Source organism: Tauraco erythrolophus, chromosome 1 (genome assembly GCF_009769465.1).
Source record: "Tauraco erythrolophus isolate bTauEry1 chromosome 1, bTauEry1.pri, whole genome shotgun sequence".
NCBI lineage: Eukaryota > Metazoa > Chordata > Aves > Musophagiformes > Musophagidae > Tauraco > Tauraco erythrolophus.
In genome coordinates, this window is record NC_141465.1 from 12,156,708 (window position 1) to 12,183,562 (window position 26,855).

Sequence of the window (26,855 nt, forward strand, 5' to 3'; positions counted from 1 at the left end):
TTAGACTGAAGTAAAAATTAATGTTTACTGAAGCTTATTTTCCCAATTGAGTTTGCAAAACAAAGTCCCTCACCTCAGCAGTTCTGATAACTTTTTTTTTTTGACCTTCCTAAGCAGTAACTGCATTTTATGCAAACAGGCAACCAAATTGCAAGTATTGTGCACAAATTTGGCAGTCATCCCTATAATTTACCTCACTTAAGAGAATACATAAGCCACAGAAAATAGAGCAATTATTTTTTTTTTTATTTTTTTTTAATTCCTTTGGTCTTCACAGAAACCAGAACAATGTCTATAAGTCTTACCTGTGGTTAAGTTATAGAAAATATATTTCAGCAACAGGTTAAAATAGAGACAATTCATCTGCTGTTGTATAATTGCAAGAGAACGTAAAAGGCTGTACTTCAACATGAGTTGAACAGATTCATTAAGACACATCTGTTACACAATTGAAAAAAACCCAAAGAATCTCAGTATTTTAAAAGTCTAGCCATTACAAATTAGATACAAATAAAGGCAGTAATGCTACAGAAAAAGATATATATTAGATCGCCCAAAACTCTGGTAGTTCCATCAAAATACAGATGCTAATGAAATAATTCTGCCAACTGTTAAAAAACAAGTCGTTCATGTCACATGTAAACTACGAACAGTGTTCTGCCACTCGAACACATGCTTCAAATTCTAGTACTAGTCTTTCGTATGAAAGTATATTTAAAAAAACCCCAAACAATTACCCAAGTAGTTATACTACAAACAATACAGGAAATCCTGTTTGTGCACAGCAGAAAGTGACCAAGCTGACAACAGCCAGCATGCACCAGACAGAACTGTCACAAAAGTGCAGATCTTTTTCAAAGAATGAAAGGAAGTGTTGTAGAACTAGGAAAGTCTCATCTAGTTTTTAAGAAATATTTGTACATTCCTGTATTTCATTTTACCATGCTTTCCGTGATTTGCTGAGAAGTCATCCAGATGTGGTGTTCTACTTGCTCAAACTCTTACCTCTTCATAATTAGAAAGGCCTCCACACATTTACTACATGAAGCGCTTGCACCATTACGCTGATAAACGCAGCTTTCAGTGTAACATGTTCTAATTGATATAATCCATTTTATTTTTATGTTTGCACCTTAGACATCAGGAAGCAACACTGCACAAATAATAATAATGGTGTTCAGAAGAGGCAAAATTAACAAGATTAAACTATAAAAGTGCTTAACCTATGAAGCACGCTGCTAACCAGACAGCCAATAGAAGAATATACAGACAAAAAAAGTTGACAGTGACTCCTGTTTTGCTTTATATTTCCCTACATACATTTAGGAAGGTGAGTCACCAACAAAAGTTGCATTCAGCTCCCAATATAGATGACAGTTCCATCAAGACCATCAGAGGACCTATCTGCTATACAGTAGCTCGTTTTGGTTTTTTTTTGAGACTAAAGCTTCCACAATTACTACTTTTTCTTCCCAATTGATAGTTAAGCTACCTTAATTTTAGATTTTTTTTAAAGCCAGATAGTATGCTAGCTTCAAGTTTAAAAATCTTTACAAATATTCATATGTATAAAATACTAAAACCTTAACAACAGAGCCCTATAACGTGAGGTTGACTGTTTCTGCACTCAACTTGCCACCACTTAGGCTGTGAATCATTGCAATCATATTGGAGTGTTTGTTCAATTCTTCCTTCTGTAGTTTTAGAAGTGCTTCTTTTTCTTCCAAGCGTCCTTCCAACTGGGATTTTTGAACTTCCAGAGAAGACGCCTGCAGAAACAAACAAAATGTTATAGTTTCCTTCATTATCAACCGGAAAATGTACACAATACAGTGAAAGCTGAGTGACCTGGTGGTGAATTTAAGCAAGTAACTAAAAACCAGAGTTTTAAAATTACTAGCTTGTTTCAGAAATATCTCTTTCAGCCATACATTTGGTGCATATGAATGATTACAGCTATTGCCACACTTCAAAACATTAGATACCATGGGAAAGTACCAACCCCCATGTTATCATTGTCTTATTTAAGCCGAAGTGTTCACAGTGAAGCCATCCACATTTCATTTTAAGCCCCACGCTGGTAAATATTTATGGAGAACAAGGGAAATATTTGCTGTGTACTGGATAATACTGCCTGGTGAGATTAGACTTTGCTTCCAGAGAACGGAAATAGAGCCAATGCTTTGCCAGATTACACTCTGCGATTGATGATCAGTTTGCACGGAAAATGAACCTGTTCTTTGTGAGTTTACAGGCAAGGACATATAGGCTGCACTGAAGTTTTGTTTTGTTTTTTAAACATTACTTGGTCAACTTGGTATAGTCAAACTGGTCGCTGTTTTGAAAAACTATACTATTTTTCTTCCAGACAAAAAATAGGTATTTTATTAGAATTTCAAAGACCAAAAAGAAAACCAGATGCGTTTCGGTGTGCACATGTTGTACGTGTACCTTGATTCAGGACATGAGAAGAGGGAAAAAGTAAGCCAATCCACATTTTACAGTAGTCAAAACTACTGAAGAGGAGTGTGCTACATACTCTTATTTAACATTGCATTACAGGTGGGTTGTTTTTTGTTTTCTTCCAGACGTTATGTACTCACACATCATGCCTCATATAGCCTCGTTAGAATCTGACCCTAACTTCTTTTCTCTTAAATTCAACGTCAGCTACTCAAAATTCAAAAGGTATACAATTAAAGCTGAGAGTTTGTTCTTGATCACTACAGACTGCCCTAGTTTCTTTAGCCACTTTACCAGTTTGTTCTTGATCACTAGACTGCCCTAGTTTCTTTAGCCACTTTACCACTGAAATATTGATTTACCAACTCTATCAGTTACGTAGACATCTAAAATTCCTGACTCTAGAATGCAGATGCAAATAATTCCTTACCTTGATACTCAGTTCTTTCCTTGCTTGTTCTGTTTTACTTAATTCCTTTCTAAGAATATCTATAGTTTGTTCCATATCTGTCTTTTCTTTCTGCTGAGCTTTCAGTTTTTCTTCCAGAACTTTTATTTTCTGTTGCAAGGCTTAAGAAAACAAACACGTGAAAAGATGGGTTGCCAAACTCAGAAAAGAGATACTGCATTGCCTGGGAAACAAGAATGTATTTATTTTTTTAAAATGCAACATGGCTGCTCATAATTGAATTACTGAGTAGTGCCACCTACTGCTAGTTTTTAGTGGTTGCTTTTAGTCATTTGCAGAAGAGTTAAATTCAGCTCTTGTAATTTGCAGTTTCCTACAGAAAACAGTTCTAACGGACATGCTGTAAAAAGATCCTGAAGGGACATATGATGCTGTGCAGAGATTCAGTGAAGTCCATATGGGCTGGGAAGTCACGTTTATGTTTTCTTTCAAAAAATTAAAAAATTATATTTGTTTCATTCAACTGTTAAATTACGTATCCCTGGCTAACTTTAAGATTTACAAGTTACTTCATAAGATATAGCTGCTTATCTAAGAGCATTTAATAACAACATCTAGTTAATCCAGTTTGTTCCCTAGGTTCAGTGGCCTTTAGTTAAGTGACTCACTTGCTATTTTGCCATCTCTCTCCTCTAGCTGCTGCTGTAATTCTTTTCTGCGATCTTCGGTTTCTACCAACTGTGCAGCAGTCCTAAAATTGCAGAGAAATAAATGTTAATGATCAAAGTGAGATAAGCCACCATTTCTTTTTCCTAAGAAGCTAGAATGATTTTTGTATCATTTACAATTGCTGTCAGGAGCTTCAAATCAACAAATCTATGAATTTGCACGGTGTGAGTACAGACATTTTATTTCTTTTTTCCCCCACCATGAAACAGTCATTTCACTTCTCTGATCATGGACACACAGTAGAAGCTACTGAAAAGGTACCATACCTGGAGCTTAAACACTAGAAACCGTTGGCTTTGATTGCAGCCACAAAGCATTCAAAACACGACGACAGAACTGAAACTGTCATTCAACCCGAGTCAAAATTCACTGCCACTAGTGGCTGAGTATGCTGGGTTTTTAGCTCTTAGAACGCTCCTGGGCCAACAATATCATTAGTAAAACCTGTTTTGGGTATTATTCATGCAAGCACATCTCTGCATAAAGATTTTCCAATACCATTCTGAACATATTCCAGATTGTCACATGACACTCAGCAAAACCAACAGTTTCATACAGTAGTATGAGTAGTAGCCCATATACATGTCTGCTGCAGTCCTCACTAGTTAGGATAATGTTTAGTTTCCATGATATGATCATTTAATATATAGGCACTGTCATCTACTGGCATTACAGCTGTAATCCGAGTACTTTGTGAAGCTAATCTACTTTTTCCATTACTAGCTAACCTAATTTCTAAGGCATATTCTAACTGCCACTTGCCTTGCCTAGACGGCATCTGCTGTCACTCTTGTTTACTTGTTTAGCCACTTCTGACCCACCAGTTTCTAAGCTGCAGCCTCTAGCAAGAGAGGGAGGGAGTATTTCCATGGTGTCCATTTTATACACAGCAGTTCAAGAATATCTACATAACAATGGCTCCCCAACCTACCTTTAAAGAGGGGCAGCTTTCATCAGAGTATCTCCCCAATTACATACTGCACCAGTGAAAGTAAGTGTCCAAATGTACTCAGCAGCAAACTAATGTATCGGTATGAAATTCTTCCTTTTGAATCACAACTCAAGGCAGTGATTTGGACTGCCCTGATTACTGACAAGGCAAGAGCCTGGAAGGATGAAGTGAACTTTGCAAGTAAAGCCAAGAATAGCATTTTATTTCTAAACTGAATACAAGACCTGCCTATGAGCATATTTTAAAGATATCTTTGGTTAAATTAAGTATTAAATAAAATTTCTCAAATAGAAACCCTATTCCCTGAGTCACACTGGTGAAAAGTACATCAGACCTCTATTTTAAGCTATCAAAAAGGAAAAAGTTATAATTAATCCTCAAGATGACATAAGTAATGCAAGGTTTATGGTTGAGGAATGATGTTTTATACCACAGACAGAATATCGACCATCACTGTTTCTAACATTCTTTTAAAAAGTATTAGTTTAGGAGGATTGTGGTGTTTTTTTCCCTGATCTGATAACTTTACAGAGAAACCTTGCAGGCTAAAAAGCAACATGTGAAAATCTTTGGGTGATAACAGCATTTAAGAATTCAAAGGCAACCCAAAAGACATCTCCCCACCTGCTCAGATACACCCAAGAACTGGGTTGTCTTCATTGTTCTTTTTAATTCCTACTGTCACTGAAGTCTGTGGGTATTCCTCTCCACTCCCAAGCAGCAAACAAAAATAAATATAACAAAAATAATATAGGTGCAAACAAAATAAACCAAAGTCACTACTATGGATTTTCATCCAACACACATGTATAAAGCAACCCTGACGCATCTTTAGCTTCCTCTAATTCCACTTCTGAGGTGTTACTTAAAGCACAATTGAAAAATTCAGACTAAACTGCTATTTAGTTTCACTATTTATCGTTAATTTGCTTTAAAAAGATTGAATTGAACTTACTTGTCATTCTGCTGCTTGAGTGATTCGTTTAGTTTCTTCATTGCTTCCACTTGTTTATTTAGTGAATTGCATGTAATCTGTAGATCTTTATATTGTCTTTCAGTTGTTTCATACCTACGGACAAATTACAGGGTTATGGTTGAAGAGTGTAAGTGCTTTGAAGAGATTTTACTTTAACAGTTTGTCACATAAAAATACTTGACATCATCCCACTCAAGCTAAAAGCAAGGTGGTTTCAGGGGGGGCAGTTGGGGGGAAGGCGGTTGAGGATTTTTGGTGGTAGCTTGTTGTTTTGTTTGGGTGTGGGGTTTTTCGTTTTTTTTTGTTTTTTTTGTTTTTTTTTTTTTTTTTTAATGAACATATTTGGAGGAATTCAAAAAAAAAAAAGCAGGCCAAGCTTCAGTGGATCCCTTACATAACCTTAATTATTAACAATCAGGAAGCAAACTTCCTCCAGTAGAACACTCTCTGTGAACTGACAAAATGTACAGATGCCTTTAGAAATTTTACATACACCAACTGTTACAAATCAGCTATTTACAGCCACCTTTTAAGGGACCTTTTGGGTCAGTCTATTACCTTCAGTTGTCAGGTGATACCAAAAACTGAACATACTGAAGACAACACAATGTGCATTTAATACAAGTTTGAGGCAGATCTCATGCTCTAAGCAAATGTTTTCCTACGAAAACAAAATTCTCTCCCCTGATGTCAGTTATGACATTACTTGATGACAGTGCAGGGTGAATGGTTGGACTCGGTGATCTTGAAGGCCCCAACCAGATGATTCTATGATTATCTGATTGTTTTTAAGGAATTGATTATCTGATTGTTTTTAAAGTATGCAAATTGCTTAGGAAGCAAGTTTTTGCTCTATAAACACATTGTAAGGATCAGAAAGCTATTTTATTTCTACTTTGGAGAATTTACAAGTGTTAGATACTAGACTGAGGCTGGTTTATTTCACATAAATTAGTCAAATACTTGTTCACAGAGAGTATGGCTGCATACAATTCAAACAAAAAAAGGAGACACTTCCACAGTGACCATACTAGATACTTATTCAGGAAACCCCATAATGGACAAGTTTGATGCATTTTTCCTCCCTCAATGACTCCCTTATTGGCAGCAATATGCCCTCAAAATTGTTTAGTATAATGCCTGCTCCCATTATGAAGCAAGTAACCTGCTCTCAATTTTATCAGCTTCTTTGCCTTGCTGACACCTAGTGACGAGACTAGCTCATGCGAGTTGAAAAGCCAAAGCTCTTGTAAGCCCTTATTCTTCCAAAGTGTATTCTATTTTCACAAATAGTTTCTATCTCTATGTATTTTTTGTGTCTCACACATCCTTCTTTTGCTTGAGATCCTAAAGAAATAATGTTTTTAAATACTTTGAGGCACACAAGATGCCTCCTTCCTCCCTGACTCACTGTTACCTAATTTCAGTCAAACTTGCTACAGAAATGATCAAAGATGCAAGCTCCTACCTTATGCAGGCATACTCTATCGGCTGCTTCTCCAGACTATTTATAGCATGTCATCAAGACAGCATACAAGATCAAAGAAAGAAGCTGAGAGATTGGTATAATACTAACAGAAACTAAGCATTGTTAGTTCTGTTTCTTAAAGAACAATGCTCCCTTTTATAAAAAATTCATGCTATTTCCTGAACTGGACCTTCAACATTTACGACTTCAGTTCTCACTTTATTTAACATTAACTTCTTGACTGACTTAAGTTAACCTCACTGTCAAGCATATAGAAGAAAAAAAATAATGAATTTTTCACTTAAAAACATGAAGTATCATGTAATGTTGCCCTTCTAGTGTGCTTAGACCAGTAAAGGGCTTCATCACTCTGAATATGAAGTATTTGCTTAGAGATTTTATGCATCTTACCTCTGAAGAAGATCGACAGAGGATTTTTTCAGTATTTCATGCTCTTCAGCAACTGTTTGTAGTTTCCTGTTGTGTTGAAAGAGCTGCTCAATATCAGTCTGTGCTCTTTCAGATTCTACCTGCTGAGCTTTCAGCAAATCATTAAGTTCTTCATTTTTTCGTTCTGCATCCTTCAACATTGCAGCAAGAGTTCTTGCCTTTGTGTGGAAAGGCATCCCCCATCAAAGGAAAAAATAATAACCACAATTACAAGCAATTCTGTTTCACAGGTTACTTTGTAATAGGCATATTTGAAGCCATAGATCTAACACTAAAATGTCATCAGCTACGTCAAGAAAAGGATTTCTCTCACTTAATATTAACTACAAATTAATTTGTTCATTAAATTCCCCCAGCTCTCTTTACAGACAGGGTGAGAGGAGAGGAAAGAATAAATTAAAAGATGATACATTTTAGCTATGGGTTTAGTAATCTGCAGCCCAATCTTTATTATAACCTTTAAGGAATAGAATTCTGAGTTTTCAATGCACACCTCAAACTTGCATCCATGGGGTGTGTATTTATTTGAAAGTTCATCTTTGACAAGTGACTAAAAGGCACAAACAGGAAACAGTTCTTCATACAGCAACAAATTCTATACAGAATTCTAGTAAGTGGCTTTATTAATTTTCAAGATTACTACCACTAAATTAACACTAATGGTTAACAAATGATAATCAGTATAGTAAGTTTGTTTTGTTGACTTCCTATAAGTGAAAGGACATTAAAGAAAACTGTTTCAAAGAACAATCCAGATGAAAACGGGATGTTTACGACGAAAATTAAGACTGCCCTAATTTGCAAGCATAGCTCACAGCTAAGCAGCACAGTTCCCACACATGCAATCACAGTTAAAGCTACCCAGACAATTATTACTCAGGCCCACCCAAGAGTCCCAGAAGGAAGCTCCTTCTACTTACCTCAGACTCAGCCTGGGCTCTCTGGCATCGGTACTGAGCCGTCAGTCTATCAGCCTGAACCAGAGCTAGCGCCTTTGCTTCCAGAAGGTCTTGCAGCCTAGTTTCTTTAGACTGTACATAGGAAGTACACTTTTCATTAACATTTTCTGAAGGTACAGACAGCAATGTACCGATACACATCAGGTTGTACTCACTGCTAATGCCGACAGCTTCTGCTCGTAGACATCCATTATGTCAGATATCCTCATATCAGTGATCGGTTCCTTCATCTGCGGAAATGTTCTCCAATTACTGCTACTGTAAATCTGCATTAACTTAGATAGGCAACGTGTATCTAAGAGCTCTGTAGTTCTGTGAATTCCACCTGGCCTCTAGTTTTTTAAGTTATTATATCTGAGACTGTCTGCTCAAATGCATCCACCTGACTCTTGTGGAAAGTTTGTGAATAATCGAGCTATTTAGGCTGAAGAGGGTTCATATGCAGAAGACTATTAGTTCAGCACTATGAGAAGGTAACATCACCACTCTAAAATGGTTCCTCTTGGTCTAATCTTTGCTGGAGAATTAGCAGTCCTCTTATAAGACACCTGAAGTAATCTGTTTGTTTACCATATATGGCACAAGTCCTAAGTGTTTATTAAAATATATACCCCAGTCAAGTGAGAATGCTACTTGGTGATTTCAGGATATTTCTTCTTCAGCAGTGCTACTAGAACACCACTTTTGAGCAGCTGTTCCTTTGTGCTGATGCACGACCAAGAGCAAGCTATCCCAGCTGTTCATACAATGAACATCTACTGAAAAGCTACCATCTCTGCACCATTTTGAACCATTATGTAATATTTTTTTTCTTATTAAGAGTAGCCCCCACATCACTCCAGTTCTCAGATCATTTTCCTGTCCCTAAAAGCAGGAAACAGTTTCTTTTCCTGCTTGCAAACTTGCCATCTCTATGTCCATTTAGATATTACTACTATAAGAAAAGCTTCATTAAGTTCCCTTCGCTCTCTCTGTACAGTAATACTATTAAAAATGTTTTCTCAATTAAGTTTTTACACACATTTGAGCTTCACACAACATATGGAACGCACACAGAGATGAAGTACTAGATATTTTAAGTGAATGTGTGTATTGATTTTTAAAAGAAAGTTTTACTAATTAGAAAGTCTAAGAAAAGATTCGCTCAATTCATCAAGAACTTTCTCCCCTCAAAAACTGAAGCAGCTTTACAATCTGTCACATTACTGGAAGCTGCTGCACTAGTGCTGTTAGACACCTGTGGCTGCTTTGATTTACATCAATATATACACAGCAACACACCTACAGACAGTCACATGCAGTCCTGAGAAGGATGATCAATGGGAGCACCCAGTGGCAAAGTATGAAATAAGCCAATGAAGACTCACTTGATCTTTTTCAGTATTATTCTAGCAGCTGACTGGAACTGGTAGCTTGCTGAGTTTCATTCTTATCAGTTACAACAAAAAGGGGAGGGTTGCAAAGCTAAGGCCAGAGGCAATGCCACCAATACAGATATCAAGCCGTTATCAGGCGCTTTCTGTTCATTTTCCCAATTTGCATATTGTTCTTTTAAGCCAAAAGAAAATAGAATCAGCAATCCACCACTCTGTCTAAAGCAGATACAAAGCAACTAACTTGCTTGGAAGAGAAAAGAGAAAGAGGGAATATATTCAGTACCTGACAGTGTGGCTGCAAAGCAACACACTGTGTGGTGCCTGTTTGAGCACCTCATTCACAGTGCATGTTGCTGCAGAGGGAAGCAAAAACTTTCTTCCGAAGTAACAACAGTGCCTTTCCAAGAAGGCCACAAAAACTGAACTGCAAATGCTAAAGAGTCAGCTACAGACAAGAAAAGGAAAATGTTTGTACGCACGTTTAGGCATACAGGAGATGCACCATTCTCTTTTACAGCAGTATATCATGTCTATTTTACCACAGGCTATTTCTTAGGAAGCAAGGGGAAAGGGTCTCCTTGAATGCAGCCCAGCAAGCCTAGGCAGTTGCTACTATATCTGACACCTGCCTCCACATCAGACACCTAGAAAAGCTCGGGCAACCCAGCTGGAGAAAAGGATCTCAATCAGGAGCCTGGCTTCTGACATAGCACAAAGCATCTTCACTGAATTCTGCTCAGGAGCTCAGTCAAAGCAGCACATTCTAAACAGGCAGGAATCTAAACTGCACTCAACTGATACACGCGCTACAGCTTGACGCTTGGATTTTAATTTCCATCCCTCCTGGAAAAAAAAAGCGTTGAATATTTAGCAAGGGTATACAGACTCTACTAACCTCTAGTCCCGAATGAAGTTTTTGTACCAATTCCTGAATATTTGAAGTTGCGGATCCATCACTTGAAGGACAGGATGAAGAACATCTCACCGCAGTGACGCTGGGCACAGGTAACTGCAGTTGGATTCTCTTTGACACGTGCTCCGTTTCTTGCTGTCTGTAAGCATTGTTTGCTGCAATGCTTTCACCAAGCCTGTACAAACACAGGGGCTATTAATGAAACAACCTGCTGCAAATGTCATTGCCAGGACTGAAGATGAGAACAATTTCATAACAGAGTTAACTTCTCTTTCACTGAAAGCAGATTACAGAACAGTCACGTTTGTGTTACCACACAACGCTAAGATGTAATATCACACATGTGTCCAAACTGTCCAGAGATACAGAAAATAGAAAAAAAAAAACGGAATCCTGTCATGGCTAACCTTTAGAAACAAAAGCAGTATTTCGCCAGAAAGGGCATGGTGTTCAGCTCTTCTTGAGCAGAACAGGGCATCCGTCTCTTACAAGCCTGAGAAACAGGTTATTTCCCAAGTCATTATTCAACTTAACTAGGCCACTGTTTGTAAGTAGGAGGACTGAGAAGGTATTTGGTAAGAACTGTTATTAGGCATAAAAATCAGAAGACAGAATCATGAAAAGGCAGAGTGCTACCAATAAACCTTAGTTATTCCTTGTCTGCGATGCTACTTTACGACACTATATTGAGTACAGCACGTTTCATTTTGTAATTTTTAACCAAAATTCAAGTATGCAGATAAAAGTGCAATCTGTTCAAATCTGTACAGGGAAGAGAACGCAAGAGGTTAGACAGAAGTAATTACAGTACCTATATTGCAGTGCCTGTATGTAACTCGTGACTGGTGTTTTCAAGGCAGCTACTAATGACACTTTCCAAATCAGAGAGGAAGTCAACGGAGCTGATTTTTGAGGTAACAGTCAAAAATCTTTTCCTCTTGATAAATTCCTTAATTACTAAGTTATCCCAATTACTTCACTGAAGTGCTGTCTCAATTGCTCCCTAAGTGACTAAAGCCTATTTTTAACTTGCATTTATAGACATGTTATCTGGCTCTTCCATTGTACAACTCAAGGCATATCGCATTGTACAGATTCTTCTATTCTTCCAGCCAGACTGTTTGTACCAGCCATTATAAAAACGTTTCCTATATCCACAAAATCATGTGATCATAGAATAGTTGAGGTTGAAAGAGACCTCTACAGATCATCCAGTCTGGATCATTCCAGACTCACTCTAGTATGTTTTTATCTCTCTTGTACTGGGGAGCCCAGACCTGGACACACCACTCCAGATGTGGTCTCACCAGGCCTGAGCAGAGAACAATCACCTCCTTTGACCTGCCAGCAATACTCTTCCTAATGCAGTCCAGGGTGCTATTGATCATTTTTGCCATTCTTGAAGACAAAAGTTACATGTGCTCTCTTCTAGTCCACAGGAACCTCTCCCAGTCACCGTGACTTTCCAAAGATAATTTGGAGTGGTGTTGCAATGACATCAGCCAACTCCCTAAGCACTCATGGGTGCATCCTGTCAGGTTTCATGAACTTCTGTATGTTCAGTTTATTTAAATGTTCCATAGCCTGATCCTCCACCATCCAGGGTAAGTCTTCCTCCCTCTAGACTTTCCTATCGCTCTCAGGGACCTAGGATTCCCAAACAGCAATTCATACCAGTGAAGACCAAGGTGAATAAGCCATTGAGTATGTCAACCTTTTCCATGTCCTTTGTCACCAGGTCCCCTGCCCCATTCAGCAGAAAGCCATCTGTAGTCTGTCTTTTGCTGCTGAGGTACTGGCAGAAGCCTTTGTTGCTCTTCACATCTGTCACCAGGTTCAGCTCCAGATGAGCTGTTTTTTCTAAACCCATTCCTATATACTTGCACACTTTCTTTATATTCCTCTCAGGTCATCTATCTCTGCTCCCACTTCTTGCATGCTTCCTTTTTATATTTGAATTTTGTCAGGAGCTCTTTACAGGTTTCCTGCCATGTTTGTTCAATTTTCTGCTCGTTGGGATGGGATGGACTATTAAGTCCATGAAGAAAATGATCCTTTGGGGAGGAAGGGTGAAGGGGATGGGGCAGGAGGGGGAAAAAAAAAATAGTAGTAATTAAAAAAAAAATAAAAAAAATCAACCAACCAGCTCTCCTTGACCCCTCTTCTCCCTAGGGCTGTATCCTTTGGGATTCTTCCAAGAAGATCACAAAAGTGGTCAACATCTGCTTTCCTGAAGTCCAGGGTTGTGATCCTACTTTTTGCCCTCTTCCCTCCTCTCAGGAACTTGAGCATCACCATCACATGGTCACTGCAATCAAGGATGTTACTGACTTTCACATCCCCAAACAGTTCATCCTTGTTTGTAAGTAATCAGGTGCAGCAGAACGTCTCCTATCATCAGCTCTTCAATCCTGTGTTAGGAAGCAGCCATCAGTGTGCTCCAGAAACCTCCTGGATTCCTTGAGCCCTACTGTGTTACCTCTTCAGCAGATATCAAGGCGGTTAAACTCTCCTACAAGGACCACAGCCTGTGAATGTGAGGCTTCTTCCAGTTGTCTAAAGGCTTCACCTACTACTTCTTTCCGATCTGGCACTCTGTAGCAGACACCCGCTACAACATTAGCCATTTTGCTCTGCCTCCTCATCTTAACTCAAACACTCAGCTGGTTTATCTGTCCCAAGGCAGAGTTCCACGCATTCCCTCTGCTCTCTCATAAAAAGGGCAACTCTCCTTCCTCAACCTTCTGGCCCATTCTCCTAAAGACCCTGTATCTGTCCATTGCAGCACTCCAGTCATGTGAGCCATCTCACCACAGCTCTGCAACTCCATAGTCCTCTAACTGCATGCAGACTTCCAGCTTCTCCTGTTTCTTCCCAACGCTGTGTGCATTATTTTGCAGGCATTTCAGACAGGCACCCCACCTTGCTGATTTCCCAGGAAGAGTATGAGAGCTTTTCCCCCACAATACTGTTCTACAGGCAATCCCTTATTTATATGAGTATTGGGGTGACCCAGCTTTAGCCCTATGGTGTTGATTGTACGGTTCCTCCTATTCACATAAATTCAAGTCCTCTGTTTTCCAACCTAGTCTACTACTTCCTCACTTGATTGTAGGTCATCTTTTCCCCTCCCTTGTCACTTTTAGTTTGAAGGTCTCCTCATCAGGTTGGCTAGTCCTTGATCTTCGGTCTCATGGACATGGACACCAAACCAAAACTGTTTCTGGCACTGGTTGCACAACCAATTGTCGACCTACAGAATCTGTCCACTCCTCCCCCTCTCCCTGGCAGAACTGAGGGGAACATCACTTGCACTTCCATGGCTTCCAGCCATCACCATCATAGAAGTCTCCATTTGCCAATCTGATAGGCATAGACTTTGTCTGCCTGTCCTTTGGTACAACTGGGGTCTCAGGTACTTCAAACCGCAAGGTCTTGAAGAAGGATCTGGTCAATTTTCCTTCCTTATCATCTCCAATATTCACAGGCTGCTGACCTCCTGCAGCGTCTTTACTTGGCATCACAGATCCTCAGCAACTGCACATCTTCCTGCAGCCTAGAAGACCACCTCCTACTGGTCCGGCCTTAAAAAGAGGTCCCAAGCACTCCCTGCAGTCTTGAGACCTTCAGAGCTGCATACCTCTTCTGAAACTTGATTTGGGTTGGTGCTTCAGCTTCCCAAATTTATTTTGTACCTACTTCAACAGTTTTACGCACATTCCTCCACTTAAACAATACACCTCACTCCCCATACTTCTCTTCTGAAGCCTACAGTTAACTAGATATACTGATACATAGTACTAGTTGGTAATCATAAAACCAGCACTGATGTTCTCAGCATGGACACAGTTTTAGACTTGTATTACTGTGTTTTATCACTGGCCTATTTTCGGGTTATGATAGAAAAGAGTATGATTCTCTAAGGTGTGGGGAGTTTTTTTGTTTGTTTAGTTTTGTTTGTTTTTAAAGTTCCTGTACATGCCACTATCTTCACAAGCTTTCTCAAAAACAACCAAAAAAACCACATGAGGCAAATTACCATGATTTGGTTAGGTCATCTTCCTTTACTTTTTCCCCCCATATAAGTAGTAATTCGGTCACTCTTCCAAGATAAGCTAGCTATGTTACAAATCCTTCACTCGAGAAAAGCAGCCCAAATACCAAAAAGGCATCCAATCTGCAAGTTCTTTCAAACAATTCCCATTTTTGTTTTTAAAAAGCTCTGCTAATAAAAAGGGAAGGAGTTTCAGATTGGTTTTCTAGGTTGCAAAGACTGTGATACAATTTAAGATAATTTTTTCTTATTTTATTACATCTACAGAAACAAGGACTCCATCAAACAGAGTTTCTCAATATTTTTTCCCCTATTTAGGCCACCTTAAATACTACCCAAACTGCCATCTGCCTGTGTCTTATCCTATTCTGCACTTTCTTGGAAGTTACTGCAAAAGGGTAAGGCAAAGCTTTAGTAACCAAAAAGTGACATGCATGACAAAGTTCAGTAGAGAGAGAAATCTGACAGTCAGAATATTAGATGGTCTCCAAGTAGAAAGTTCCAAGCATAGACTTCAGACACACGAACCCTGAGGACAGGAGTCAGTCACTACTATGCTCTCTAGGATCTGATGTTAATTGAATACCATCAGCATTTGAACTACTTCCTCTGGCCTCCAAGATCGCTACGGTCTCATAACTGCAGATAAAGAAGAAACAAGACGATTTTTCTGAAGTTCCTGTCTCTGGTGAACTGAAAATAATATGCCAAGAAACATGAATATCACTAAGCCCCTAAAAATGTCAAATCCTACCAGACTATCACAAAAATAAACTTACACTATGGCAGGAAAATCTGGTAAGGGTGCAGCCTCAAACAGTATTCTAAGTGCCACTTGGACTTGCTCCCTGTGGTGTGATGTTAAAGCAAACGTCAAAGGCGTAATCAAGCGTTGATCCTAAAAAAGAAACTAGTTTGGTCAAAATAAAATATAACTGTTAACAACAAAAAAACTAAAAACCACTCAGACATCACAATATCAAGGCCCATGAGCACAGAAATGTTTTATTCAAAACTTAAGTTACCTTCTTAAAGTTTGCCCTTCTAAGTTTCTGAGCCTGACGTCACAGAATCATGGAATGGTTTGGGTTGGAAGGGACCTCAAAGAACATCTAGTTCCAACCCCCCTGCCATGGGCAGGGAAACCCTCCACTACACCAGGTTGCCCAAAGCCTCATCCAACCTGGCCTTGAACACTTCCAGGGATGGGGCATCTACAACTTGTCTGGGCAACCTGTTACAAGTCAATGGAAGAAAAGTGATTTTAAAAACAGTTTTACACTTCGGAGTATTTAGAAATGTGTTTTCCCATTAAAGCCAATGCAACAGGTGAAGAAACTATTTAATTTCTTCAGGTTTTCAAGTTCTTGATTTCCATCAGAAAGGGTCACAAGTTTAAGTTTTACAAGGATTTCCTGAGGACTGTGAAACTCTAATTGCTACCCATTAAATTACACAATTCTCATTCCTGAAAGAAAACTCTCCAAAACAGCATGAAGTGTTTGACTGTCTGGATTACTTTTCCATCTACAAAGTAAATTTTTAAGGTACCATCCAACCAACAGTTAACAGAAACTGTTTCGACTATGCAAAGTCACAAATTAGATGTACATATTTAATAGTAACCAACCCCACAAATAATTATGCGGTTGTGATAACTTTTTTCTAGTTTGCTACCTTTAAACTGCATTCCTAACACAGTATTAAAAGGATAATTCTTACCAGGCAGCTGAAATACGATTTCACATGCACTACTGAAATAAATGATTGGAGTAAGAGCAAACTGCTCTTATTTTAGAGGAATTAACAATGAAACAGCCTTTCAGAATTGTGCCCAGGGGACTGTATTTTCCCAGAAGTTTTACCGCTTGCAAAACATTCAGACCTAAAACTACTGTAGTGCAGTGACACTTTCCTTCACAGACACGTTTCGTAAGACATTTTAAAATCATACCTGTAAAACTTTGTAGAAGCTGACCTCCATACCATGCACATCTTGTTTCAGTCTGCTCATAAGATCAAGTGTTTTCAAAATAATATCAGCAGCAAGTTTGCTTTTAAACATACAAATAGAAAAGCAAAGTTGGTAAAAAAAAAAACAAACAGGCAATGAGATTTGTCAGAGCAATTTGTCAATAAAAAAATTAATAAATACCTTCACAAAGAAATTAATTATGTCTAGCAAGGCAACAATGCCAACACCAAGCGAGATCACAGAGTTCCTTGGACAAACTACTGAGCTTCTCCAGCATGCCAAGGATGGCAACAGTGAAAAAACACTTTCAAGTTGAAAGTGAGGAGGGTTTAATCACAGGTTCAATTATATTTCACTGTTTTTTGGCCATATAACTCTCAGTTATATTGACACTCAGGTTAATGACACTGAGCTGAAGGAATGCATATTCCATTTTCAGTGCAATAATTCCCTCCCATACCGATGTGTTATATTTTTGAGCTCTGGTTGCATCAAATCAAAATGAAAAATTAGGTGCCGTGAGCAGTTCTGGTAAGCTTCAACTTGGACAGTCTTGAACTACTGCATGAGGTTTAAGGTCAACCTTAAGTGGATCTTATGCCGAAAACAATATCTGAACGTTTAAGCTAGGTTTTACTTATTGAACTGACCAGCAACATTACTTTCTATTGCCACAAAAATACTAAGTTTGATTAAAAAACAGTATAGATCTACATGCATTTAAATGGTACTTTCAACTACAATATCCTTTCCATTGGAATAATATCACAACTCTCATATGAGTCTTGCTAAATTAGATTTTAGATAAATTTGTGTGCTCACCACATCTTAAAGTCCATTACTTTTGTCCCAAAACCAGTATCAATCCCACTGTAGGTAAATTGGTGTTCTATCAGAGATGTGCATTGGCTGGCAGTCAATACCTTTGAGACGTGCATTTTCAGTATGTCATCTCTACAGAGCAGTAGACTGAGTTAAGAATAAACTTAATATACCTATGCTTAGGTATTGGCACCAAAAGGCAACATTTTCTAATAATAAAGGACACAAGAGTTGGTGTATCAAAGTACAGGAGCCTCCAAAATGCTTTTAAAACCCAACCACATAAACCACTTAAGTCATGCTTAACTTACAAGCCAAGTAAGCTTCACTTTTCAACTAAAACACACATGTACTTGGAAACAGACAGCTAAAGGAAACCACAATAAAACAAACGGCAAAAAGAAAGATGGTGAACACAAGGCAGGGAACCACCAGTCCCTAATACAAGAACTAGTTACCTAGGAGTGAATTAACAAAGAGACTTCTTCACAATACTCAGCTTAAATGCAGAACTACGTCCTGCAGTCACGTCCTCTTTACTACATGACACTGCGGACACTACAGACTCCAAGAGGAGTGTAAAACTGTATTATTCCACGTTATTTTTTGTCTTGTTTCACTGATCTAAATTTGTATCATATTTGGCTGGGAGATGCACCTGACTTAGCTAGGTGAAAATACTATATGACCAAGATGGCCACCCAAACTTCCCTTGCAATTTCAACAGAAAACACCCATCTTCATTTTTGATCTGCAAAGTGCTTCTATACTGCTGAAGAGCCACTACCTTTTATCCCCATCACTGTATTATGAAATAATTTCACAGCAATTAGAAAGCTACCTAAGGTTTTTCAAGATGACAGTCCTAAGTAAAATTAGGGCAGTTGCATCATTAGACGTGACCCAAGATGGATGTTTCTTTAACATCTTAGAGCAGATCATGGTGGAGGAATAATAAATTAACTGCCAATAGGCACATAAAAAGGATATTCATCAGGACATTAACAGTCATGACCATTCTTTCACACTTTTTCTTCACTAATAGCTCATCCACAATCTGTTCTGGCATCTGAAGATGATCAAGAAGAACAGGCAGCAAAAGATCCACAAAGTGTTTGGCTGAGGCGCTGTTCCCACTATTAATAACATCCTGTAATAAAGACATTTTATTTTATGTCAATATTTAAAACTACAGAACAAGTAAGCCAAGCCTAGTCTAACCCTTCCTCCACCAGCCTGTCTTCTAGCCTCTTGCTATTTCAAGTTTAAGACTGCTTATCAGTATGATACTGGAGGAGGAAGTTTAACAAAGAGCACAGAAACAGCAGAAACTTCCTCACTTCTACAAGTCCTAGAAAGCAATTCTTTGATAGCTTTATGTCTACCTCGTGACTTCATGAACTGTCTATCTTTCAACACAGATATATTTCTAAAATACAGCATGTCTTTAAAAGAAAAATTGTTTTACAAAGTATAGAATTCTAGAACAGGAAGAATTTTATTTCAGGTATATTTTTACATGCTATTTTTCAAGCAAAATGCTAATAGTTGTTTAAAAATCAATTTAAAATATAGCTGCTAAGAAGCTCTTTAAACTCAGTTATCCATCTTAGTACCTCAAAAATCTCTTTGAATAGTTGCAATGCTAGAACTGAACAGTCTTCGGAGCCTTCCAATGGTTGGTTTGACAAGTGCACCAACGCAACAGATGGTTCAAAAGTCTTTGGGCGAGTCACAAATCTGGTATTTCCAGAGACTGGCAAGCCAGATGGTTCCAGTATTGCCTGCCGCAGGGTATGACGCAGTTCTATCACAGAACAGAAGGCAAGCAGCAGCTCTAAGATCTGCGTGAAGCAAATGAGAGTTCAAATGCTTTGAAATCAAGTACTTACACAGAAATTGCAACTCCCATAGCACAAGCCTAAAGAGATACACAAGTTCCATGCAACTCCTTCTAGCTCTTTAAAGTTCTCTGAATAACAGTTTTCTTCCCTTAAAGCCAAGTCAGCAGCAGAAACAGAGTTCATTAGACTGGCAAAGGCTTGTGACGGTTAGCACTCAGTGTACCGCTTCCCCTTCTTTTTTAAAAAGCATGACTGCTGGCTAGCAACCTAATAAGCAGTAGAAACGTGTATACGCTCAGAATGAAGAACGCTACGGAAGCAAAAATGTTCTGAGATGCGAACGGATGCAGAGGTGCACACTCAGAGACGAAGAGGACAGCACCTTGGAAAGTTCCTTGTCAATATGTCTTTAAATAAAACCAATAAACAACAACAACAACAAAATTACATACATAGAAACATTAGCATTATTATTTACTATGATATGAAACACATTCATTAAAAAAAAGCTTAAAATTTGTTTCACAGATGTGTTTAGACCAAATATTTTCACAATATTTCATATTTTAGCCTTTAGCAACAGGCAGTCAATGTTTCATTTATGTAAGGCGGTAGCTAGACAAAGTTGAAGGCAATAGTTAACTGCTGAACCAAACGTGGCACCAATTTGTTCAACTAATCTGAAAGAAGTTATTCCTAAATCTTTGAAATTAGCATCATGGCTCCCTGATCATCAGTTCAAAGTCTGAGGAACATTAATTCAAGTTTTAGTCAGTGAAGTGAGGTACAGACTGCATTTCTGGTAGATCCCAAAATTTCTTATTAGCCAAAGCACAAAAGATGTTCATGTTGGCTTTTTATCTTTAGGTCTGTTACCTGAGAGCAGACACACATAATCTGGCAAAAACCCCAACCCTTACAAACTCAACCCGACAGCCTTTTGAACAACTGCAAAATATAAACTTGGTGAATACCACAGGCCACTTAAGAGTCCTGAAGTCAATGTATTTCATTATCAACCCTCATACACAAGGCACCTACTTATGACTACAGAAGTGGAACTAGATGAGGAGTTGTAACCTCTTAGCCTTAAACTGAAAAAGCATAAATACCTTAGATGATGAATCAGGATCCCTTCCATGAAGGAGATCTAATACTTGACCAAGGCATGAGGTAAAGTGCTCATATCTACAGCATACATAGGTGAGGAAAAAATTAAAAAAAAAAAAAAAGGAATTGCAACACACCCAGACATTTTTACCAAGTGACAAATAAAAGTGCCTTATTTCCCTCCTTAACCCCAAACACTTCAAGTACAGTGACAATTTGGATAATGTAACTTCTATTTAAAATAGACTAAGCTTTAAAAATATTCCAAGAATGAAAGCAAGTTCCTTAAAATAAGCCAAGATTTTCCAGCTATCTTTACTGCTAGATTTAGATTGAAATTCAGCAACTAAATTCTGCTAGCTGAATTTGCAGAGCCACGAGTCAAGCTCTCCACAGAACTACTCTGTAACACTCTCCAATAAAATTATTACAACTTCAATCATGCTATTCCACTTTAAGAAAATACAGGCTTCATATTATAGTCATCAAGTTGTCTGACTACCAATACCGTCCAGACAAATAATTACTGAACATGACTATTAAATATTCCTTAAGTGACAATGAAAAAACAGACTTCTGATTCGCACTTCTGTCTGAAACTAGTAACACAATAATTCTTTAGTTTCAGGTACAGCAGTTATAATCAACCAGCAACAGTCAAAAAGCACCTAGGGAATTTTTTTTTCCAATGTTTGGTTCAGAATACAAACAGCATTCAGGACAGTAACTGAACAAGAGCTTAGAAAAAATATCCTGTACTTTTATGAAATGAAACCATACCTGGTAAGATAATCTGCAACTTTAGGGTTCTTCAGAAGATCCATGAGTAGATCAACAGAGTATTTTCTTGTTAGAGTACCATCTCCATTTACAACAATATTGAATATTAACTGAAATGTCTGATGGATATTTCGAGCATGAAAGAGCTGAAAGGAAGGAGAAATTTACATATGGGCACATACTTACTTTGCTGTGCCTCTCGCTTATTAAAACTAGCTGAAATTAGAATTCTATTTTGCCAGTGTGTATGTTGCCTACTAGTTTTACTCACACCTTAAGAATAGAACAGACTTCAAAGCATCACTTACTTTTTCTCCTACTTCTTCATTTAAAGTAAGGCTTGATAATACTGAAAGTGCAAACACAACCATAGTCAAACTACTATGGGCCAGGAAACTTATTAAGGTACGATAGAAACTCTTCACATTGTTCTAAAGCAAAAAGAAGAAACATAGGTATTATAAATTTTATTCTGTTCTATAAAAAAACCAAACGTACAGATTGTACATAATTATAAATAAGCCATAAAAATCACGAATAATAATATAAAAAACATGTATTAGAGTAATAACCGTTCTCTAGTAAATCTATTTTCGTGTTTTACTGCACAATACTGGTGTTGATGTCAACAACTAAATTCTCTGTTGAACTTGTATAGGGAGAAAAAAAAAAAAAACACCAAGGAAGAAATGCCATCATTATTTCAGAGAAAGATAAGAAAGTCATTTTTCTGAAGTCTCTAACAGGAAATAACTACTGAAAATTGACCCCCATCCCTTCTCTGCTCAATGATCAGATCTTACAATAGTTCTTCCTCCCGTGGCCTTTCTTCCAAGGTAAAGAGTACAACATTCACTGCTATGGAGATGAATTTGTACTTCTGAATTGAAAAAGAAGTTGGTTGCACTGGTTTATGAAGAGATAGGAATGAAGCAGCTCAGGCACGTATTCGTATTTGAGGATTCGAGGGCCCTGACCCAACATCAAGATCAGTAGTATTTTATTTATTTATTTTTTAAAAGGCAAATCTCTTTCTTGGCCAAAGTTAACACAGCTTACCAAAAATCGAACTATCATCTTTATAAACATCTTTTTATAAACAACATTTAGTTTTTCTAAGGAAGAATGCTCAAATTTTAAATTTGCCTTTCATTTGCAGAGAAGAGTTGCAGAAACTGAATGCATACTGCAAGCTAGTACAACGACACAGCAATGTAGACCAGAATATCCAACTTGCTGTTCTACCGGTTATTTTCTCCAACAGACGAGGAAAAAAAAAAACACACAAACTCTGCAGAACATTCAGGTCAGGGTTGTTTTTGCCACAGAAAAGTGTGTAAGAGATACGAAGGTAGAGCCTGAAAAGTGAAGTAACTCTTTTGCACTCAAGCCAGAGAATCATGCCACAAAAACAAAACTCTTACCAAAGATTTTATCTGAGTTTGAATAGACAAGTTGTGACGACAGAGGTTTGCAAGGAGTCCCAAACATGGTATCGTTAACTCATCCTCAGAGGATTGACTTAAAAGAAAAACGCAAAAATTCAGACAAAGATATTTTTATTAAAGCAGCAAAATTTCGTTACGAGAATTTGTGAGTTGGGGGACAGGGTGGTTGGGGGGCTTTTGATTTTGGTTTGAGTTTCAAGGTTTGTTTTTTTTTTTTTAATTAGACACCATCCCACCAAGCAAAGCAAAATCGGATTGCAACCCTCATAGTGTGGCAGTTTTTAACTGAACTCACCTGTAAAAAAACAGTGTCAGAGATCAGTACTATCAAAGGTCCTTTATTGCAGGTGCTTTTAATAGTCATTAGACTTCTTACAAGGACATTTGCACAAAATTCTAACATAAGTCTGCTTCTCATGACAGGAAGGAATTTCCTCCTGGCTTTTCTCTTTGTGAGCTCCCTGTCCTGGAGGTGTGGGAGTGGGCTAAGAGACCAATTAATATTCAGTCACCTGGTCTCACAATCACTGCATTTGACAACTTAACAACATAGTCTTCAGAGAGAAATCTCTGTTAACTCCAGAACAAAAACACCACAGCTCACTCTAGAGACCAGGTTACTGCAACATGCTAACGGACTTCAGAAAGTTCAGACACTTGGCCAGATGTTTCCCATAAGAAAAGATAACTGAGTACACACTTACACGTGATGCATTAGAAATGAAATTAATTCATCAATGTTGGCACCAGGGCAAAAGACTGGAACATTGTAGGTTAGCCTCTGCAGCAACTGAATACTCTGAGGAAACAAAAAGCTATTCATGTATGTCTTTCCTAGAGAGCATCTCACTGACGAATGTTACAAGTTACAGAACCTTAAACTGAAAGGACAAATAACAAGATGCCACGACTGAATTACTGAATTAATATTCAGACTTGAATTATTTAGAAATAACTAAATACCTTAACTAGAGAATAACCTTCCAAGCTCTCGTGCAGTCACTTCTTGAAATGACTTCAAAACCAGATCTTTTTGCTTGGTTGGTTTCTGGGTTTGTGGTTGTTTTTTTTTTTTAAATTAATTAGAGTTGCTAAGAAGTACAAGCAAGATTAGAGAGAGAATACAAAGAATTCTATGCAGTGTTACAATCCTGTCATACTAGCCTCATAAAGCAAGTAAAATACAAAGCTTAGATCAACTTTTCCTCAATACGTTATTTCAGACAGAGCTTTTAAAGAGCTATAAAGCATGCCTTACACTGTTTGCATATAACAACAGTAGCCAACTATTATTAAGCATTGGTTCCTGTTACCTGCAATAAGACTGGGTCGCCAAGGTCAGTAGAGCTTCGACGAACCACTCCTGCCAGCACGCTGGTCAGGCTGTAGGTATCCTGAAGAGCTTCTCTAGTCTCATTGTCTAAAGCTGGAATTTCAGAGTTACGAACAAAACACACTATGTAATAGCAAAAGCAACTGCTGTATTGGCTACCGATCGAAGCAGCAGCCAGTTTTCTCATGTAGATTTCACAAATAACAACAAATAAATCACAGCTCTTATGCACTTGCATCTCTATCTTCCTTCTGAACTTATGGTTAATTAAAACACTAATCCTTTCCCTGAGACACTTGGACACTGAAGGAATAGCCTACCTCCTACTTACAAAGTTTGAGTTTTATTTGAGATCGGGAATCTTGCACTAAAAAGGCTTTAAAAGTTAAAAATCAATGATCCCAGTTACTTGCTTCATGCTATGGGTGGGCAAGTGGACTAAAACTGATACCTTGATAGGGTTGTCTAGCAACAGCCAAATACAAAATGCCAATTCCACTTAGGCAGGCCTGGAAAAGATGTAGCAAACAAGGATGACAGGTAAAGTTGAAGGAGGACTCCAATTCTTAAAATTCCCCAGACCCAACAGGCTGAAAAAAGTAGTTAAGAACCTCAGCAAAAAATATAATTTTACAGTGACCATTTAAAAAAAACTAAAAGGAAGCTCAAAGAGGGTAAAAGCCCCAAGAATCAGAGAAGATAATCAAGGGGCCATCATAAAGGACTCAAGTCTCAAATAACCACTCATGCATGATGAAAACTTGAGCAGTCAAGGCATAATTTTTCTCTCTGTATGTAACCTATATATATAGGTTATGGTGGCCACAGAGCTCCCTAGACAATGAAGCCTCACTTCTGTGAAGTGAGAAAAAATAATTAATCCACCCCAAGAAACAAGAAAGAGGCAGTAGATCCTATTTACTAATTGGGAAACTGAAGGCACACAAGGCCCAGGCCATTGGAGAGTCCAAATTGCCACCCAGCAAGCACTCCAGGGGGAGAACTTAGCTGAGGTGACAAAAACTGTGGATGTAACACAGCTTCTCCCTATCTTTGCATCTTCTAGACAGGTTTCTTCACTTCATTAAAAAGGGTACTCTTTTCAAGCTCCAAAAATCAAAGACCCAACAAAAGCATAATTCCTCACCCTGCTCAGCGTCGAAAAATTCTGACAAGCACGATCGTTATCATTTCCCAGTGATGACTTTAAATCTGTTTATCACTGTGATTTGACATCTTACCGGGCCTTGTATGTACAGTCAGGCGGTTCAGCCAAGTGCTCCACTACAATGAAAAACACTTCGTCTTTCACACCTTACGCTTTTCCCAAGAAGTTCATCACTCATGCCACGGAATCAGTACTTGTCTTTTCTTCCCTCTCACAGACCCAAGAGAAAAAGTTCCGATGCAAACCCTACCTAGCTGTGATAGCAAAGTAACCACAGACGAGGTTAGAGACGGGTCTGTAGTAGCATCCTCAAGGAGCTCCACTAGGCAGCTGAGACATTCACTTGGTAGAATCTGGTTTGAAGCAAATAAGCGTGTAGGCTTGAGTCCAGAGAGAACCTGGAGATGAAGGGAAAACAACCACCTCAATTACACAACTGCAACGAAGTATTTGACACAGAGGTAAAAACACAGAGTTGTATTAAACAAACGTTGTCATATTTGACAAACCGAGAACGTAAGTGCCACTCTAACGGGACATTTGTATTCACATTTGCTGAAAAAAGCAAAAAAAAAAAAGTTTGGAAAAAGGTCGAGTTTTTCATTCCTGTGATGTGTTCCCCTTTACTCTTGGAAAGTACCGAGTTTATATTGTGATTGTTTCTAAACACATTGGGGCTTCTTTTTTTTTTTTGCTTGCTGACAGCATTCCCAATAACAGCATGCCTTCTAAACTCACAGCTGTAGCAGAGCAACGCTTTGTATTTCTCTACAGACTGAACAGAAATAATCCCAGATTATTCTTCCTACACCTATGTCTTGGCACAGATAAAACATCGGGGAGATGGACGGGCCGAGCCCTCGGCAGCAAACGCCTCTGACCACCCGCTGCGTGAAATCGGCCAACTCCAGATACAAGAGCAGTTCATCATTCAGGCGCTATTTTTCAGTTGTGAAAACAAAAGACCCTTGTGGGTCAGCATGTAGGGGGTAATTAAGAAAAAAAAGTCCATTCTAAGGGACATCATACGCTTAGCCCACGCACGTTCAAACTTACCGCACACACCTGCGAAGGCACAGAAACGCCGTAAAACGACTCTAATAGAGGACAGAGAAACAGCCCGGAGACATTGCCAAGAACCGAAACGTTTCTTCTGTGCCACGGCCGCCCGCGGCCACCGGCGCCCCCGGGAACCGGTCACCGGGCGGGTTCCCGCACCGCCGGCCGCTGAGGGCCCGGCCGGGCCGGCCAAGGCGGGAGCCCGCAGCAGGGGCGAGGCGGAGCCGGCTGAAGCCCCGGCGGAGCCGGAGCCCCCGCTGCGGCCGCCCAGGGCCATGGCGGCGAAGAGGCAGCCGCGGCCGAGCCCCGAGAGGAGCCGCCCGCGGCCCCACGCCCGAGGGGACACGACCCCCACCCACACGCTCCCGGCCTCGTTCCCCCGTTGCCGCCGCGGCGCGGGACCGGCGCCGCGCTCACCTCCAAGCTGCGCTGCACAAGGGCGAGGTGAGGCGGAGTCTTGGCGGCCCGGTACTGCGCGGCTGCGGAAAGCAGCGACTTCATACAGCCCACGGCATCCATGGCGCCGCAGCAGCCCCCTCAAAGGCGCCAGCGACGAACAGCGCTCGT

General features: G+C 39.1%; 1 protein-coding gene across 2 annotated transcripts; it reads right to left on the reverse strand.

Annotated features, from left to right (window-relative positions):
- Positions 1–1,398: 1,398 nt before the first annotated feature.
- On the reverse strand, positions 1,399–26,855 carry CIP2A (cellular inhibitor of PP2A). 2 transcript variants are annotated; one of them, XM_086626508.1, is made up of 21 exons: positions 26,706–26,855; positions 25,480–25,627; positions 24,042–24,154; positions 23,433–23,527; positions 22,705–22,801; positions 21,589–21,711; positions 21,281–21,426; positions 20,503–20,578; positions 19,163–19,390; positions 18,537–18,696; positions 17,547–17,688; positions 16,704–16,803; positions 15,529–15,647; positions 10,678–10,870; positions 8,562–8,636; positions 8,368–8,478; positions 7,409–7,605; positions 5,509–5,622; positions 3,541–3,623; positions 2,894–3,033; positions 1,399–1,769 (listed from the first exon to the last, which is right to left on the reverse strand). In XM_086626508.1, exons 1-21 carry the CDS (start codon positions 26,805–26,807, stop codon positions 1,599–1,601), a joined length of 2,733 nt encoding a protein of 910 aa, XP_086482634.1. In that variant the 5' UTR covers positions 26,808–26,855; the 3' UTR covers positions 1,399–1,598. The 2 variants fall into 2 exon arrangements, with proteins under 2 accessions (XP_086482634.1, XP_086482705.1); XM_086626579.1 differs by lacking the exon at positions 5,509–5,622.

What these genes read in the sequence shown, in the direction of transcription:
- CIP2A (XM_086626508.1), bottom strand. Translation starts at nt 26,807, where the DNA reads ATGGATGCCGTGGGCTGTATGAAGTCGCTGCTTTCCGCAGCCGCGCAG. An exon ending in TCATTTCTAATGCATCACGT is followed by an intron (nt 22,802 to 23,432) that starts GTAAGTGTGTAC and finishes TTTTCTTTTAAG; the next exon opens with TCAATCCTCTGAGGATGAGT. An exon ending in GTTGCAGATTATCTTACCAG is followed by an intron (nt 20,579 to 21,280) that starts GTATGGTTTCAT and finishes TGTATGCTGTAG; the next exon opens with ATATGAGCACTTTACCTCAT.